The sequence below is a fragment of the Balaenoptera borealis genome (assembly GCF_965194805.1).
Source record: "Balaenoptera borealis genome assembly, chromosome: 2".
NCBI lineage: Eukaryota > Metazoa > Chordata > Mammalia > Artiodactyla > Balaenopteridae > Balaenoptera > Balaenoptera borealis.
This window is the reverse complement of record NC_138867.1, coordinates 89990160-90005580: the sequence shown is the minus strand read 5'-3', so window position 1 is coordinate 90005580 and position 15421 is coordinate 89990160. Positions and strand designations below refer to the sequence as shown.

At 42.0% G+C, this 15421-nt stretch overlaps 2 protein-coding genes and 1 long non-coding RNA gene across 22 annotated transcripts in view; 2 read left to right on the top strand and 1 right to left on the bottom strand.

Annotated features, from left to right (window-relative positions):
* Window positions 1–5276, bottom strand: part of LOC309622102 (uncharacterized protein) — an 81494-nt gene extending 76218 nt beyond the window's left edge. For 3 of the 14 annotated variants that reach the window (XM_082378437.1, XM_082378438.1, XM_082378433.1), the window contains exons 1-2: window positions 4624–5276; window positions 4276–4420 (exon numbers count right to left, since the gene is read on the bottom strand). In XM_082378437.1, coding sequence (XP_082234563.1) covers window positions 4276–4420; window positions 4624–5144 — 666 coding nt within the window. In that variant the 5' untranslated portion in view covers window positions 5145–5276. Of the gene's footprint in view, window positions 1–157; window positions 1764–4275; window positions 4421–4504 lie in introns of those variants that run through there. The other 11 variants (XM_082378442.1, XM_082378436.1, XM_082378434.1 and 8 more) reach the window with 9 other exon arrangements.
* The window catches only part of FBXL17 (F-box and leucine rich repeat protein 17), a 464528-nt gene continuing 454377 nt past the window's right edge, over window positions 5271–15421 (top strand). For all 7 annotated transcript variants that reach the window (XM_082376783.1, XM_082376782.1, XM_082376784.1 and 4 more), the window contains exon 1: window positions 5271–6396. In XM_082376783.1, the coding sequence (XP_082232909.1) occupies window positions 5404–6396 (993 nt within the window). In that variant the 5' untranslated portion in view covers window positions 5271–5403. The remainder of the gene's footprint in view (window positions 6397–15421) is intronic.
* Window positions 6404–15414, top strand: LOC309622579. The gene is made up of 3 exons (XR_014240996.1): window positions 6404–7874; window positions 10651–10699; window positions 13897–15414. It is a non-coding gene; the product is annotated as an uncharacterized lncRNA (long non-coding RNA).

Below are 15421 nucleotides of genomic sequence, written 5' to 3'. Positions count from 1 at the left end.
TTCCTTTCATGAGCTTGAATTAATCTTTGGAGAGTTATGGATAATTGATTACTTCGCTTTCTCTTTCTCCCATTAAATTTCATGAAGTCTTAGTTTCACAGGACTGTTTGGTGAATACATTTTCTATTCCCACAATAACAAAGTACCACAAGTGGAGTGATTTAAAACAACACCTTTTTATTATTTCATAGTTCTGTAGGTCAGAAATCCTGGCGTGGGCTCAGCCGGAGTCTCTGGTCAGGTTCCCATGGGGCTGGAATCAAGGCATCAGTGGGGCTGTGCTCCCTTGTTGTTCGGGCTCTTCTTCCATGCTTATGCACTTGTTGGCAGAATTCAGAATTCTGTAGATTGGAGGGCTGGCCTTCTCACTGGCCATCAGCCAGGTGCAGCCCTCTCTGCAACGTGAGAGTTTGCTTCTTTAAGGCCAAAGGTAAAGCAACCGCTGCTGCTTTGAATCTCTCTTATTCTGACTTCCAGACTGTCTTTAAAGATTTCACATGACTACATCAGGCCGACCCAGAATAATTTCCTTTTAAAGTGCAACTGATTAGCAACTTTAGGTGCTGGTGATTCAAGGGTAAACAAAGTAGGCCTTAATTCTGGTGATAGTCAACTAATAGTAAAATAAAATACCACAGCTGGAGACTCTGGTAACTGCTGTAAAGGAAATGAACAGGGTGGTATGACACCAGGGAAGAGCTTTTGTGACAGGAGGTGGTACCTGGGCTGAGACCTGGAAGATGAGCATGAATCAGTCATGGGAAGAACTGAGGGAAAACTAGTGAGGTACCAGTTGCACTTTTATATTGTGCCTGAAACAAACTATTAAAGAGTACAGATCAGTTCCTTAAGGGAATTCTCTGAAAGCTTGCTAAGTTATCTCTATCTTTGGCTTTGAGTATTGCAGCAAAAACACAATTCAATAATGGTTTAAATTTATTGAACACTTGGGGTGTTGCATGATTTCCAGATGCATAAACAATGTCTTCTGCCCCCAGAGTGTCCTTCTAGGTTATCCACTGCACCTACCACAATCAGTGGGACCAATGGCACATTAACTGATCTCTATTTACATCACTGGTGCCACAGGATGTTTTAGCCATTAATAACAACCATCATTAGCCAACTGTAAGCATGAAAGCTTTTTATATGTGGGTGTGTTTTTATAGGCAAATGTGAATTTCAAAGTGAGTACATATATTCTACATCAGCAAAGAAGAAAGAAAAGCCTTTTCTTTTAAACTGTTTTCAACATTTTAAATTTATGTGCTGGCTTTCATTGTGAATCTATGTTATAATACATATCTACTCCAGGTTTGAATTCTATTCAAATATGTAAATATTTTATATAGTAGAATCCATTATTTCACCACAATGTTATACACTGAAATAAGTCATATGAATATACATGTTGCTATTTTGGGGTTCTTCATTTCTTCCATATCCATCATCTCCTCCTCTCTACCTAATTCATAAGTAAGTTACTAAATCCTGAAAACTCCACATAAAAAATGTTTCTCAATCCCACCCCTACTTCATTATCCCCACCATGCTGGCCTTAATTCATGCTTTTAAGGCCCATCCATTGATCTTTCAAACAGTCTTAACTGGTCTTCCTGCTAAGAGCCTCTTCCTACTTTAGTCCATTTTCTATACAGTTGCCAGATTATCTTCCTAAAAACTGAGCAAGGTCCCTGTCCTCATGGAGTTTACCCTCTTCCACTAGAGACTAAAAGTGAAAAAAATGACACAAGAGACACGTGCTAATGAGATATAAAGAAAATAAAAGCACTGTAAGAGGAAAAGTAAAGGAAGGTATAATTTTATTTCAGTTTAACTGAGATATAATTGACACACAGCACTATAAAATTGAAGGTGTACAGCATAAAGAGGAAGTAATTTTAGACAGGGTGGTGACATTTGATTATAACAAATGTTAATGCTCTCCAGCCAAAGACCAACAGGAGCACACCCATAGTTAAACCAAGTTGAGTTTACTGACTTGTTACAAAAAAGCACATAGCACATGTGAGGAATTGTGGAGAGTCTCAATAAGAAGGTGTAAAAGACTTACAGAATTGGGCTTGTGCTTGGTGATTTTGAGGAAGGTTTAAGGCTTTGCTTTGGATTGGATGCTGTCAGGAAGCAGAGGTTATTCTATGATTGGATATTTTAATAATTGTTATCTAGAAGGTAGGAAGAGTGGAGCAAGGCTTAGGTTGTAATTGGTCAAGAAACAGTAATCACTTATATTAGGCAGAATGTTTGGTCATTTCTGTGGTTTGGAGTGTTCTTGTGTTGGTTGTGTTCAGACATGATTACGGAGGCATCTTATTTTTTTCTTGTCTATTATGATCACAGAGTGGCCATGTTCGATGTTGATGTTTTGTGAGATTGTTTTTGTACAACAGAACACTCAAACCTAGTTGAGAATGCCTGTAACACCAAGGCCTAGCAAATAGTTCCAGGCCAGCTCCTGGTTGTTCAGGCTGCTTTCCTTTTTCTCATTAAAAAGGCCATCCAGTGCTATAATTGTCTCTAAATTGCAATTTATTACTCTTACTCATAATTCTGTCTCCGGAATATTTAGAATACTTATCAGTATTATCACTTAAGGTAATGAGTTCTAAAACTCATTATAGCTCTGGTGGCAATAGTAGTAGCTTAATCCTTGTTAAAACATATGAAACCCTCTGCTACATGCTGTGGTAGAGCAGCCACCTGCTTGTGGCTGAATGGCTCTGGAATTGGAAGAACCAGTGCTGTAAATTTCAGAAACCACTTCAAAAGTCTCAGAGTCACTTGCCTCATCTCTGAAAACAAGAAGCTGTAGTTAGATTTTATGTGTAGTTCCGATAGGTCTGCATGGTGCCAGGCTGTTTGTGTAGTAATCACATGGGGAGCTTGTTAAAATCAGGTAAAAATTCTAGGCCTCCAACTCCAGAGTCTAATTCAGCCTAAATTTTTTGAGATTCCTTCATGTTGTTTCCCTCCCTCCCTTCCTTTTAATTGCTGAGTAGTGTTCTATCGAATGAGCATACCAGTTTAGCCATTCTTCTACTGATGGACATCTAGGTTGTTTGTAGATTTTAATTATCATGAATAAAACTACTATGAACATTTTTGTACATGTCTTTTTGTGTGTATAGTTTTTATTTTTCTTCAGTAAATACCTATAAGTGGAATTGCTAGGTCATAATGTGTATTTAATTTATATGAAGCTAATGGGCCCACAATTTTGACACAGAGAGAGTAATAAAAAGGCTCAGAACACACTCTCCTTTTGCTCAAAGTGTAGCCTGGAAGAGATGCAAAGGATTTGTTACAAGGCCTCAGGTAACCCTGTTACTCCTAACCTCCCCTCCTCACCAGTGAAGCTCTGGGGCCCTGAAAGAACCCTTTAAAGTAAGAGGGATGAAAGCTGTGTGGATAATACCTGTAGGTAAATGCAGTTTGGGCAGTGCCTTGATAGAAACGTATGTAAAACCCTTTGATGAATCTTTGCCTCTAGGTTTCTTGGAATTCCATCTCACTGTTCTTAAGCTCAGAAAGGGAGATCCCTGAATGCTGGCAGACCAAAAATAAAAGTGATTCCTGACAAAGAGGCCTCTATTAGCAAAGGTTTGATGGTACGTTGGGTGAAGGTGGGGTGAGGCTGGCCACTGCGGTGGGAAAGTCAGGCATGCTCAAACAAAGGTTTCTACGCTGACAGGCCGTGAATATTGCAATACTGCTTCCTCAGTCAGTTCTCTCAGTTACCCTCAGTAGCTTTTAAAAACATCGGCCACCTTCCACCCTTCAGTATGTAACCAGGCTCCACTTAAAGTAGAGACCATCTGAAAGGAACTCTTTCACTTTCCTGCCAAAGATGTCCACCTATCTGTATTCAACCTTGATCTATCCTTTCCCCCTTCCTTCCAGTCACAGTGAAGATGGTATCCCTCCCAAGGTAATCGTCACTCCATCTTCTCAGGGGCCTTGTTGTATTATCTCTTCTCACTTCCCTACTTTCTCCTTTCTCCTGGCTCATTCCCATCAGCATGTCCAATTCCTTGCGAAAGCCTCTCCCAATTTCTCCCTTGTGAAAACTAACCTTCTCTCAACACCAGGTACTGCTCCTAGCTATTGCCTTCTTTCTCTGGTCTCGTTGTAGTCAAATCTTCTAAAAGGTTGTCTGCCAAGACTATTTCCTCTTTTTGATCTGGGTCTCCCAAGTCTGCCTAGAACCTTTTATCTTAGAGCAGGCAGTGCATAATCATTTTTAAACTACTGTACCTGATGAATGGATAGATGGGACTTGGAGGGTGCAGACGATAAAGTCATCCATAAGCTTGCAGCCTGGGATGTTGGATGACTAACTGGGTTGAAAAAACTGTTTATCTTTCTGGTGTGTATAAATAATTCGATATATGCTTTCATTCTGAAATAAAGTTACGGAAGTCAGTAGTCTGTCACAAGCAACAAGTATGCAAACAAGTGGAGAAACACTGCAGTGCCGCACTACCTGCTGTTAGTCCCTCACGTGAGAACTAGGGTCCGCACCAGCCCAGGGCCGCGCATCTGCCACTCCACCCGAGGGGCCGCCGGGGACCCAGGTCGGCCTTCAGGCGGAATCGAGTTTACCTATTCTTCGTCGCCCGGGTCTCCGAGTCGGGAGGTGGGGGTGAAAGAAAGAGCCGAGCGGCTCCCGGCCAATGGCAGTTCTTGAACTTGTACCTAGAGACGTCAGCGCGGCAGGGCAAACGGATGCCACACAGCTGGCTCAGAAGCGTCTCCTCCCGCCCCACAAAAGGGGCGTGGGCTACGCGAAACCTTGGGCGACGGGAGGGAGGGGCGCGCGCCGCTCCCCGTGAGCCCCGCACCCTCGCCGGCCCGCTTCCCAGCAGTCCCCGCCTAGCGGCCCGTCCCGGGTGAGCAGCCGGGCGCCCACGCCCCCGCCCCGAGCGCGCCGCTGCCGCGGCTCCGCCCCCTCCCCGAGCAGGCCGCGCGCTCCTGCGGCTCCGAGCTGTGTCGCGGGCGCGCGCCGCCAGCGGAGCCGCAGTTAAAATGGTCCGAGCCGGACCCCGCGTTCCCCGTGCCGCCGTACTGACTGACTGAGCCGGCAGGCTCGCTCCCTCCGTCGCGTCCCCAAAGCTAGCTCCCATCGTTCTCCCGGCTTCCCGGGGCAAAGCATGTAGCCCCCATCCGGCGCCGGGCCGGCCCGCAGCTGACGCCCACCCCCCCCACCGTCGCGTTTGTGCCCGTGTGTGCGTGTGTGTGCGTGTGTGTGCGCAAGGCGGGCGACCCCGCCGCCCGCCGCGGGCCCGAGGCCCAACCAGAGAGGGGCCTGCCTCGCTGCCGGGAGCCCGGCTGTCCGGGCCTCCCTACTTCTCTGTCCCGGTCCCCCTCCTCGGGGCCTTCTATATGGGCCACCTTCTCTCGAAGGAGCCGCGTAACCGCCCAAGCCAGAAGAGGCCTCGCTGTTGCAGCTGGTGCCGCCGCCGCCGCCCTCTCCTCAGGCTGCCCCGCCGGACCCCGGCCAAGGCGCCCCCCCAGCCGGCGGCGCCCCGGAGCCGGGACTGCTTCTTCCGCGGGCCCTGCATGCTCTGCTTCATCGTGCACAGCCCCGGCGCGCCCGCCCCCGCCGGCCCAGAGGAGGAGCCGCCGCTCTCGCCGCCGCCGCCGCCGCGGGACGGGGCCTACGCCGCGGTCGCCTCCTCGCAGCACCTGGCGCGGCGCTACGCGGCCCTGGCCGCCGAGGACTGCGCCGCCGCCGCTCGCCGCTTCCTGCTATCCTCGGCCGCCGCCGCCGCCGCCGCCGCCGCTTCGGCCTCGTCGCCCGCCTCCTGCTGCAAAGAGCTGGGGCTGGCCGCGGCAGCCGCTTGGGAACAGCAGGGCCGGAGCCTCTTCTTGGCCAGCCTGGGGCCCGTGCGCTTCCTGGGGCCGCCCGCCGCCGTGCAGCTCTTCCGGGGGCCGCCGCCGCCGCCGCCGGCCGAGCCCCCCACGCCTCCCGAGATGGTGTGCAAGCGGAAGGGGGCCGGGGTCCCCGCCTGCACCCCCTGTAAGCAACCCCGCTGTGGCGGGGGGGCCTGCGGCGGCAGCGGAGGAGGAGGAGGACCTGCGGGGGGAGGCGCCTCGCCGCCGCGGCCCCCCGACGCCGGCTGCTGCCAGGGCCCAGAGCAGCCACCGCAGCCTCTCTGTCCCCAGCGCTCCTCTCCCACTTCGGAAGGTGCCCCCACAGAGGCCGGTGGGGACGCCGTCCGAGCGGGGGGCACCGCCCCCTCGCCCGCCCAGCAGCAGCACGAATGCGGCGACGCGGACTGTCAGGAGACCCCCGAAAATCCGTGCGACTGTCATAGGGAGCCATCCCCCGAAACCCCAGACATCAATCAGCTGCCGCCATCCATCCTGCTCAAGGTGGGTCCGGGCGAGTGGCGCGGGGATGCGCGCTGTCCCCCAACCCCGGCCCCCGCCTCGGAGGTTTTCTCTCTCCTCCCTCTAAGCATGGAGGAGGGGGTTCCCTGACAGCCGGAGACGTCCGAAGGGGAGATTGGGAAGCCAATGGGGAGGATGCCTATGGCATATTATTGAAGTAGGAAAACTTGGAGTCTACTAAATGTCTTTTAATAGCTTGGGTCTGTTGTGCATAATTCAGGGTTCATCTATTATTAGATTCCCAGCCCAGTGGTTTAGAAACTATTCGTAAGTTTTGTGTGAAATATTGTTTTATCACTTGAGCAGTTTACACTGACTGGGCAAAGACTTTGTATATTAGTGTTTGAACGTCTTCAAACAGTATTTTCAGGTTTGATAGCTGCTAGTTGATGTCAAAAAGTTAATTTTATTGATCATTTACCATGATCAGGCACTGTGCCAGAGCTTTATATATGTAATATCTCATTTAATCCTTCAGTTAACGCTGTGAGAGAAATATTGTTAACATCCTTACTTTATACAAGGAGAAACTGGTATTTCAGTGCCATTTACCTACAGTAGTAAGTAAGGCAGAAGTGGTCTTTGCTCCTACGGAGCTTACAGTCTAGTGGGGCTTGAAGAGGTTGAATGACTTGCCCAAGGTCACACACAGACAGTAAGGGGCAGATCTGGGGAATTTAGGCCTCCCTGACTTGAAAACCCTTTTATTTATGCTATGATGTATTACCTTTCTACATTTTAACCCTTACATAAAAGCATACAGATTACCAGAAGGTAAGGACAAATGTATTTTTTGTTGGGGGATAGATGAGTGGGGAAGAGGTAGGTGTCTTGCGGGAGCCTTGTCTCACAACTACTAAGTAAAATTTGCAATTTTGTCAATGTTAGTGCTAGTGCTAGTCACTTAGTTATGTGATAGTTTGTAGTAAGCTATTATTAAAAAGTTATTTTTTCCCTCATTTTCTCTCTTCTCTCCCACTCCCACATCTGCAGCTTTCTGAAGCTTAATAAATATAAACCCAGTTACTCAGTGTGGATGATATTTAAGACTAGATAAAAAAACCTAGATAAGAATTTGGCTACTTTTATTGTTACTGAAGTAAGTGCCATCAATTATAATTGTTGACAGTATAATTATATACTGTCAACAATATACTTTGATTAGACTTTTTGCATATTTGTAATCCTGTGTGTTTGGGTCTGTTTTATTGTGATATTAATATTTTTGTAAATAATATAGCAAAGGAGTGGTAAAGCTTACCTTTTCCTTGTGTCCACATGTAATTGTTTAATTTACAGAGGTGTATTTTTGGAGGAGTAATTGCCACCTCTGTATGTTCAGGGTGTGCATTTTAGGGCGGAGGAAACATTCTTGAACCTTTTAAATTAGTGGATGACATGGACAAATTAAATATCAACGAATACTTGGTATAGAGGTTTGATTGCTGTCTTGTTGTTTGGTGAGTAAAACTGTTTAAAAACAAAACAAAAACCGGGTACTTCCCACTTTCTACCTAAACCATTATTATTTCATGAAATAGAGAATATTAATACAAAAACAAAAAAAAAGAAAAAAAAGGTGGTAGGACATGATTTCGTAATAAAGAGACTTCTTATAGAATAAGTTTATTTCATTTGCTACATTGTTCTTTTCCACATTTTTGCTAGGGACTGTTGAAAACCTGATGTAAGGGGCATTTGGGGAAATTACTCATTGGACTTACCCTATTGTGTTGGAGTATTTAGACATGTTATATAGATTTCCATTACTTGTATTAGAAACTTGGATAAAGATACTCTGTGTGGTTTTCATGGTCCTGGTGGTATTCAGCACAGAGTGAGTGGGACTGGTCTGGAATGAATTGAAATCGAAGTTTTTTAGTGTTTACCAACCGAAGTAGAACTTTTGGGGATAAGTCTTTGGGGGGCAGAGGCTCTGGTGACATAGATAGTGTTCATTGCTCTATCTTCTCCCCTAAGTGCAGTGCCTGGCATTTAATAGCACTCAGTAAATATTGATGAACAAGTGAATGACCAGGTTTTTAGGAAGTCTGAGCTGAGACTCTGGGTGAACATGCCTCGCCAATAAGGGAAGTCTCTAAGAAGTGTTTTCTATCCTGAGTTGTTGTTTTGAGCCACAGTAGAGCCATTGGATCGTGAAGAGTTTCTGGCTCTGTTTAGGCTTGGAGAAGAGAAGACTTAGGGAGCTATGACAATTTTCTTTACCAGAGAGTTGTTGCACAGAGAGGCACAAATCCATTACCCCCATTAGAAAGTATGTCCTACTTCCCTGATAATGGGCCATAACTTATATAATTGTATTGCTGCGGCTTTTGTACCAGAAGTTACTACAGTTGTAGAAAAGGGGGATGTGGAGGGGAGAGAGTTTGGGAGAGAGACGTGAGGAAATGTGATTCAAAGATGCTTTTAGGGAAGTTGACTCAAACTACCATACTTGCTCAGTTTTTTCCAGGTATGGCAAAAGCAAAAGAAAACTAAATTCTTTCTACTGTGGTTCATAGGCAGATTTTTGGCTCAATATCAATAGAGCTTTTTCTTTTTCAATTTTACTTTTATGTAAGTAGTATTACTTGCCTTAAAATATTCAAATAATGCCCGTAAAGCGAAAGTTGGCCTTGGTTCACCCCCTACTCTCCTATCTAGTATTCTCTCCAGAGGTCACTAACCACTGTTACCAGTTTAGATTTTTCTTCTAGATTTGTACTGTGGAGTACAGTAGCTGCTAGCCACATGTTGCTATTTAAATTTAAAGTAGTTAAAATGAAATAAAATTTAAAATTCGGTTTCTCAGTCACAGTAGCTGCGTTTCAGGGATCAGTGGTCATGCGTGGCTGGCAGCTACGGTACTGGACTGTGCAGCTCCAGAATATTTTTTTCTTTGTAGAAAGCCCTGTGTAAAACTTCATAGCCTTTTTCATAAATGGCATCAAAATGTACATGTTCTGCAATTGTTTTCATTAACAGTATGATTTGGAGGTCTTTTTTTATTAGTGAGTATATGGTTTCCTTCATTCTTTTTAACTGTTGTATAGTATCCCATAGTATTATGCCATACTATATTTATTTCAGTATGGTATAATTGGATGTCTTCAATTTATTACTACTGTAAACAATGGTAGTAGATGTTTTCTATGCACATGTGGCCATTTTTCTAGGGTAGATTTCAAGAAGTGGAATTTCAGGGTTGAAGAATGTGATCTCTGAAAATTTAGAAAGTCCTTTCTCACTATAGGAGCTCTGTAAACATGAAATGAATTCTTTCTTAAAATGGAAATTCTTTCCTTCATTGGAAATCATAATTATGTAACTTCAGGAAGAGACCTTTGAGGTCATCTTGTCACTCCCTACTTCTTATGCATGAAGAAACAGACCTGGAGAAGTGAAATGGCTTACCGCAAGACATTTCAGATAGTGAATGGCAGACCCTGGGCTAGAACCCAGCTCAGTGTTTCCAGGTTTAGAGATCTTTTCAACATATGGTGTAAAAGGGCTTAAATAGTCTTCTCTCAGAATTTTATGAAAGAGATTCCTGAATTAGGGGGTGGGGAGAAGCTTACACCAGCCAACATCTAACCATTATGAGTCAGAGGCTAATTTTATAATTGGGTCTGTAAGGTTGAATTGTGTCTTTAAATATTAGAAATTTGAGAAGCAGGGAATGGCTCTTCAAAGGTCAACTGTGGGAATAGCATTTTCTAAAGTACTTAAACCTGTTACATATGATCTTGGACTGGTAAATGGATTGTTTTGGATCATATAAGCTAGCTTCAGTCTTTGCTACCTGTTGCCTTTATTACTTTAAGCAACCTTACCTACTGATATCACAATTAGATTTTTATATAGTGGATCCACTATAACAGTTTTACCAAATGATAGCAATGGAATATTTTTCTTTAAGTAGTAGCTATTTGAGTAACTGGGTATTTTGAATCTATATTTAAATTTTAGAGGCTTTGTATGCTATATATTTAGATATCTTGCTCTCTGTCAGCAGACTATTTCTTTCCAAAGGAAATCAGGTGAGAGACCCAAAATCTATCACCACCATTAGAAAACCACTTCACCAGGAATGCATCTCTGATAATGTATCAGTAGTTATTAAATCTGTATTTTTATAGCTTTATTACGAACAGGTTGCTTTAGTGATCAAGGAAGAGTTTTATAAGAGAAATGTGCTTTGGAGGAAAGCTTATGTATCTGATCTATTTTTTTCAGATATGAAAACAAGGATAAAAGCAATGAAAATGAGAGTTGAAGAAAAAAAGTAATGCGACTTTTTAAAGCTTTGAATGTAGATTACTAGTGGGTAAGAGGAACTAAGTTACATGTAGCTTTTCGTGAGTGCTTTGACTTAAGGCTCCAGTACCAGATAAATTCTAGAAAGTATGTCTCTGGAGTTCTAGGGATGGTTTAGCCAGTGCTAAAATGGAGTGTCCTTAGGAAGTCAGGTTCAAGATTGTTCTTTGCTGGAGAATGCCTAGTAATCTTGGATAATTTAATCAAATCAGGCTACCAAAAGGTGAGATTTTTTTTCTTCTCATTTTGAGAAGTCTATACATTTTGGTGCCTTGTAATGAGTAGCTGTCAAGGGGGGTAACCTTAAGCTGTTCTTTACCAACTTAAGATACCAGGTTGTATAAATGATAGGGAATGTAAGGGAAGATATGTGAAGGCAAATATAGAAGCATTTAATCTTAAAATAATAGTTTCTTAAAAAGTTACTTACCTTTGGTTAAATATCCTGTTTTATGCTTATCAAGAATCTTGAAGCAACAAACATATTTTGTTTGATTTTGTTTGTTTGTTTGTTTGTTTGATGCAAGTGCCATTTCATTTTTTTCATTGTCATTTTTTCCTCTTTCTTATTTAGCAAAAATGTTCCAGGCCAGTCTTTTACAGACCTATGTTCTCTTTCTTCAAAGCAACCTTTGAAATGTTCTTTCTCTTGAATCTCAGATGATCCAAAGATAATTCAGAAATGCCTTTGACCATATAATCTTGAAACCAGTGAATAAATCTCATGTCTTAGTGTCTCCCACAGAAGCCTAGGTACATGTGCACAGATGTTTGTTAAATGAGTTAAGAAAATAGCATGGTGCATGGTAGTTATTTTCTGAGGAGTTAAGATAGGGGCGAGATAGCATTTTAATGACAGAAAGAAAAGCGGGAATGTTTAAACACGTGTTAGTTAATTATTTCTGTATAACAAATTATGCAGTTTAAAACCACAAACATGTATTATCTCATATTTCCTGTGGGTTAGAATCCCTTTGTGGCTTAGCTGGGTCCTTCTGATCCAAGGTCTCTTATGAGGTTATATTCAAAGTGTTTGTTGGGGCTACTCAACTGGGACTTGAGAATTTTCACCCAAGCTTACTTGCATGGTTTTTGGCAGGCCTCAGGTCCTTACTGGCTGTTGGCCAGATGCTTAAGTTCCTTGCCATGCCATTTGGGCTTCTCCATAGGGCTAATCACGTAGAGCAACAGAGTCAAGAACACTCAAAATGGAAGCCACAGTTTTCTTAATCTAATCTCTTCTGCCATACTCTGTTCATTAGAAGTGAGTCAGTAAATCCAGCTTACCCTCAAGAGGAGAGAATTACACAGGTGTAAATACCAGCAGGTGGGGTCATTGAGGGCCATTTTGTAGGTTGCCTACCACAAACCATATGCAAAGATCTATTAAATATGCATTGGTATTTTAGCTGAGTATTTTGCTTTCTTACTTTTATCCATCTTTGCTGGTACTGGTTTTATCTTCACTCACTTATTAATTTCCTTTCACCTGAATAAATAAGACCCATCTAGATCTATCTAGATTAGTCAATTTTCTGTTAATGATAACAATCATCTCACTTTTACAAAGGAGAAAACTAAGGTTCAAAGAAGGTACTATCGAAAGTCAGACATATTTTAAACAAGGTGTTTCTTGGTTCCAGTGACTATGTTCCACGAATCTTCTATTTGTTAAGGGACAAATTAGCCCTTTAAAACCATGTAGTCCTTTAACCTTAAACAAATGATCCAGTATCTCTAAATCTCTCTAAATTTTCTCATCTATAAAATGAGGGGAACAAGCATTAAAAATATCCACCAGAGAGGGACTTCCAGCTTTGGCTGTATGAAGAGTTTGGTGAATCCTCTCCACAAACACAAAATAAATATATATATATATAATAAATAACTGGGAAAAGTTGCCCAAAACTATTTGGGCTTTGGAAATCGACCAAAAGCACACAACAAAATGAGACGCATTTATTCTTAGGAAAACTACTAGAGCTTCAGGTAAGAATAGTGGAGGTCTACACCACTCTTGAATGAGGCCCCTACTGTACCCTCGTACCCCAGTACCTTTGGCAAGAATCAAGAGTTTGGAAAACCAGCAGCTTAGGTGTCTTAAGAGGGTAACTTAGTTTGGGGCAATAAGTAACCTGTATTTGTCGACTAAAATTGATGAACTTGTTAGGAAAAAAATGGTGAAAACCCACATATTTGCAAGTCTCATGTTGTGGTGCCAGTTGGGATGAGTGGGGGACGAGCTAGGAATTTAACAGGCAGACCTTGGAAATGAGAGAACCATAAAGGGATAATAAGCTCTTCACATATCCTTGGCTTACTCTGAAACTATGCATATGTGCAGGGGAGACTTGAGAGTATCTAGCAGAAAGCAAGGGCTAAAGCAGACTGGAGTATAAGCCTTGAATATGCTTTTCCCATCCTACGCACAGATTGGAGAGCAGACTTGAGATGTTTGAGCATATCTTTGCCCAAATAACTAGCTGCAAACTAAGCAATTTAGACACAGGTTGACCTCCCTAGGAAGCCAGGCTAAAAAAAAATATGAATAAGAATTAAAACTTGAGCAGAGACATTCAAACTTCAGGGGACTCATATCCTACCATTTAAGGCCAGGGAGATTAAAGTTGAAAAAAAATTCTGAAAAGTAAATCAAATTCCAGAGTTGCTACAGTATGTTATCTAAAATGTCTGGTTTTGAATGAAAAATTGAGACATGTAAAGAGACAGAAAAAAATGGAACCTATACTGAGAGAAAAGAAAGCAGTTAATAGAAACTGAGTAGGCACAGATATTAGACTTAGATTTATTAGACTTTAAAAACTTTAACCTGCTATTAGAAACATGTTAAAAGAATGGAAGGAAACATGATTTAAATTATAGAAGAATATGATAACATTGACCCAACAAATGGGAAATCTCAGTATGAAGAAGTGGAAAGTATAAAAAAGTATTTGATGCTGTTGCAAATAGAAGTGCTTTCTTATTTCATTTCTGAATTGTTCATTGCTAGTATACAGAAATATTTGCTTATTAGCTCTAAATTTTTGTGTGTATTTTTTTTTTTCTGTATATAAGATCATGATATCTGTGACTATAGAACATTTTAATTCTTCCTTTCTAACCTGGATCCCTTTTGCTTCTTTTCCTTACATAATTGCCCAGGCCAGAATCTCCAATACGATGTTGCATAGAAGTGGAGATGGTAGAAATGTTTTTCTTGTTCCTCATCTCAGGGGAAAACATTTAGTCTTTCACTATTAGGTATAATGATAATTGTGGAACGTTTATACATGCCATCTATCACATTAAGGAAGTTTCCTTTTATTTCTAGTTTTCTGAGTATTTTTTGTCAAGAAAGGTATTGGAGTTTGTCAAATGCTTTTTCTGCATTAATTGAGATGGTTGGGTTTTTTAAACCTTCATTTTATTAATATGGTTAAATGGATTAATATATTAAATGGATTTATTTTTGCATGTTGAACCATCTTTGCATTCCTGGGATAGATCCCACTTGGCCATGGTGTATGATCCTTTTAATATGCTGCTGGATTCAGTTTGCTAATACAGTTGACCCTTGAACAACATGGATTTGAACTGTGCAGGTTTTCTTACATGCAGATTTCTTTTCAAGAGTAAATACTGTAGTACTACATGATACTTGGTTGATTGAATCCATGGGTGAGGAACTGCATGTAGGGAGGGCCAACTATAAGTGATACTTGGGTTTTCGACTGCATTGAGGGTCAGCACCCCAAACCTCTGTGTTGTTCAAGGGTCAAATGTATTTTGTTAGGATTGTTTGCATTTAAATTCATAAGGGACGTTGGTCTGTAGTTTTCTTGTGACGTCGGTCTATAGTTTTCTTGTGATGTCTTTGGCTTTGGTATGAGGGTAATGCTAACCTCATATAATGAATTAGCAAGGGTTCCCTCATGCTCCAATTTTGGGAAGAATTTAAGAAAAATTTGTATTTGTTCTTCTTTAAATACATCACTATTGAGGCCATCTGGTCCTTGGTCTTTCTTTGTTAGAAGTTTTTAGCTTACTGATTTAATATTTCTACTTGTTAGAGGTCTATTCAAATTTTCTATTTCTTCTGAGTCATTTTTTTGTAGTTTGTATGTTTCTAGAAGTTTGTCTATTTCATTTAGGTTATCTAATTTGTTGGCATACAATTGTTCATGATACTCTCTTATTCTATTTTTGTAAGGTTGGTAATAATGTCTCTATTTATTCATGATTTTAGTAATTTGAGTGTTTGCTTTTTTTTTTCCTCTCTTGGTTGTGTTCTTAGCTTCTCCCATATCATACTTCCTCTTTAGGACAGTCCATAACAATGACTCTTTTAATAATGACCACTTGTACTTAAGATGGTTTTCTGTTTTTAAAGTTGATTTTTCATGGCTGGAAAGGCAGCCACCCCCTTGCCTGTTATGCCCCCTCGCCCTTCACACAACACACTTTCACAGGGAACCTGGTGCTAAACCATTCGTAGATGACCTGCTTCTGGGTCAGGGTGTCTTACATAGCAGAGCAGCTCCCTCACTGCGATCTATTTAAAGTCAGCCCTCGACAGAAAGGATAAATTAAAAAAAAAAAAAAGGGTAATTTTTTCTAACTGATAAAGACCTTTTCATTGCCTTTAAAATTTTTAGCACATATTATGTGGTTCCTTTTTTATTCACAG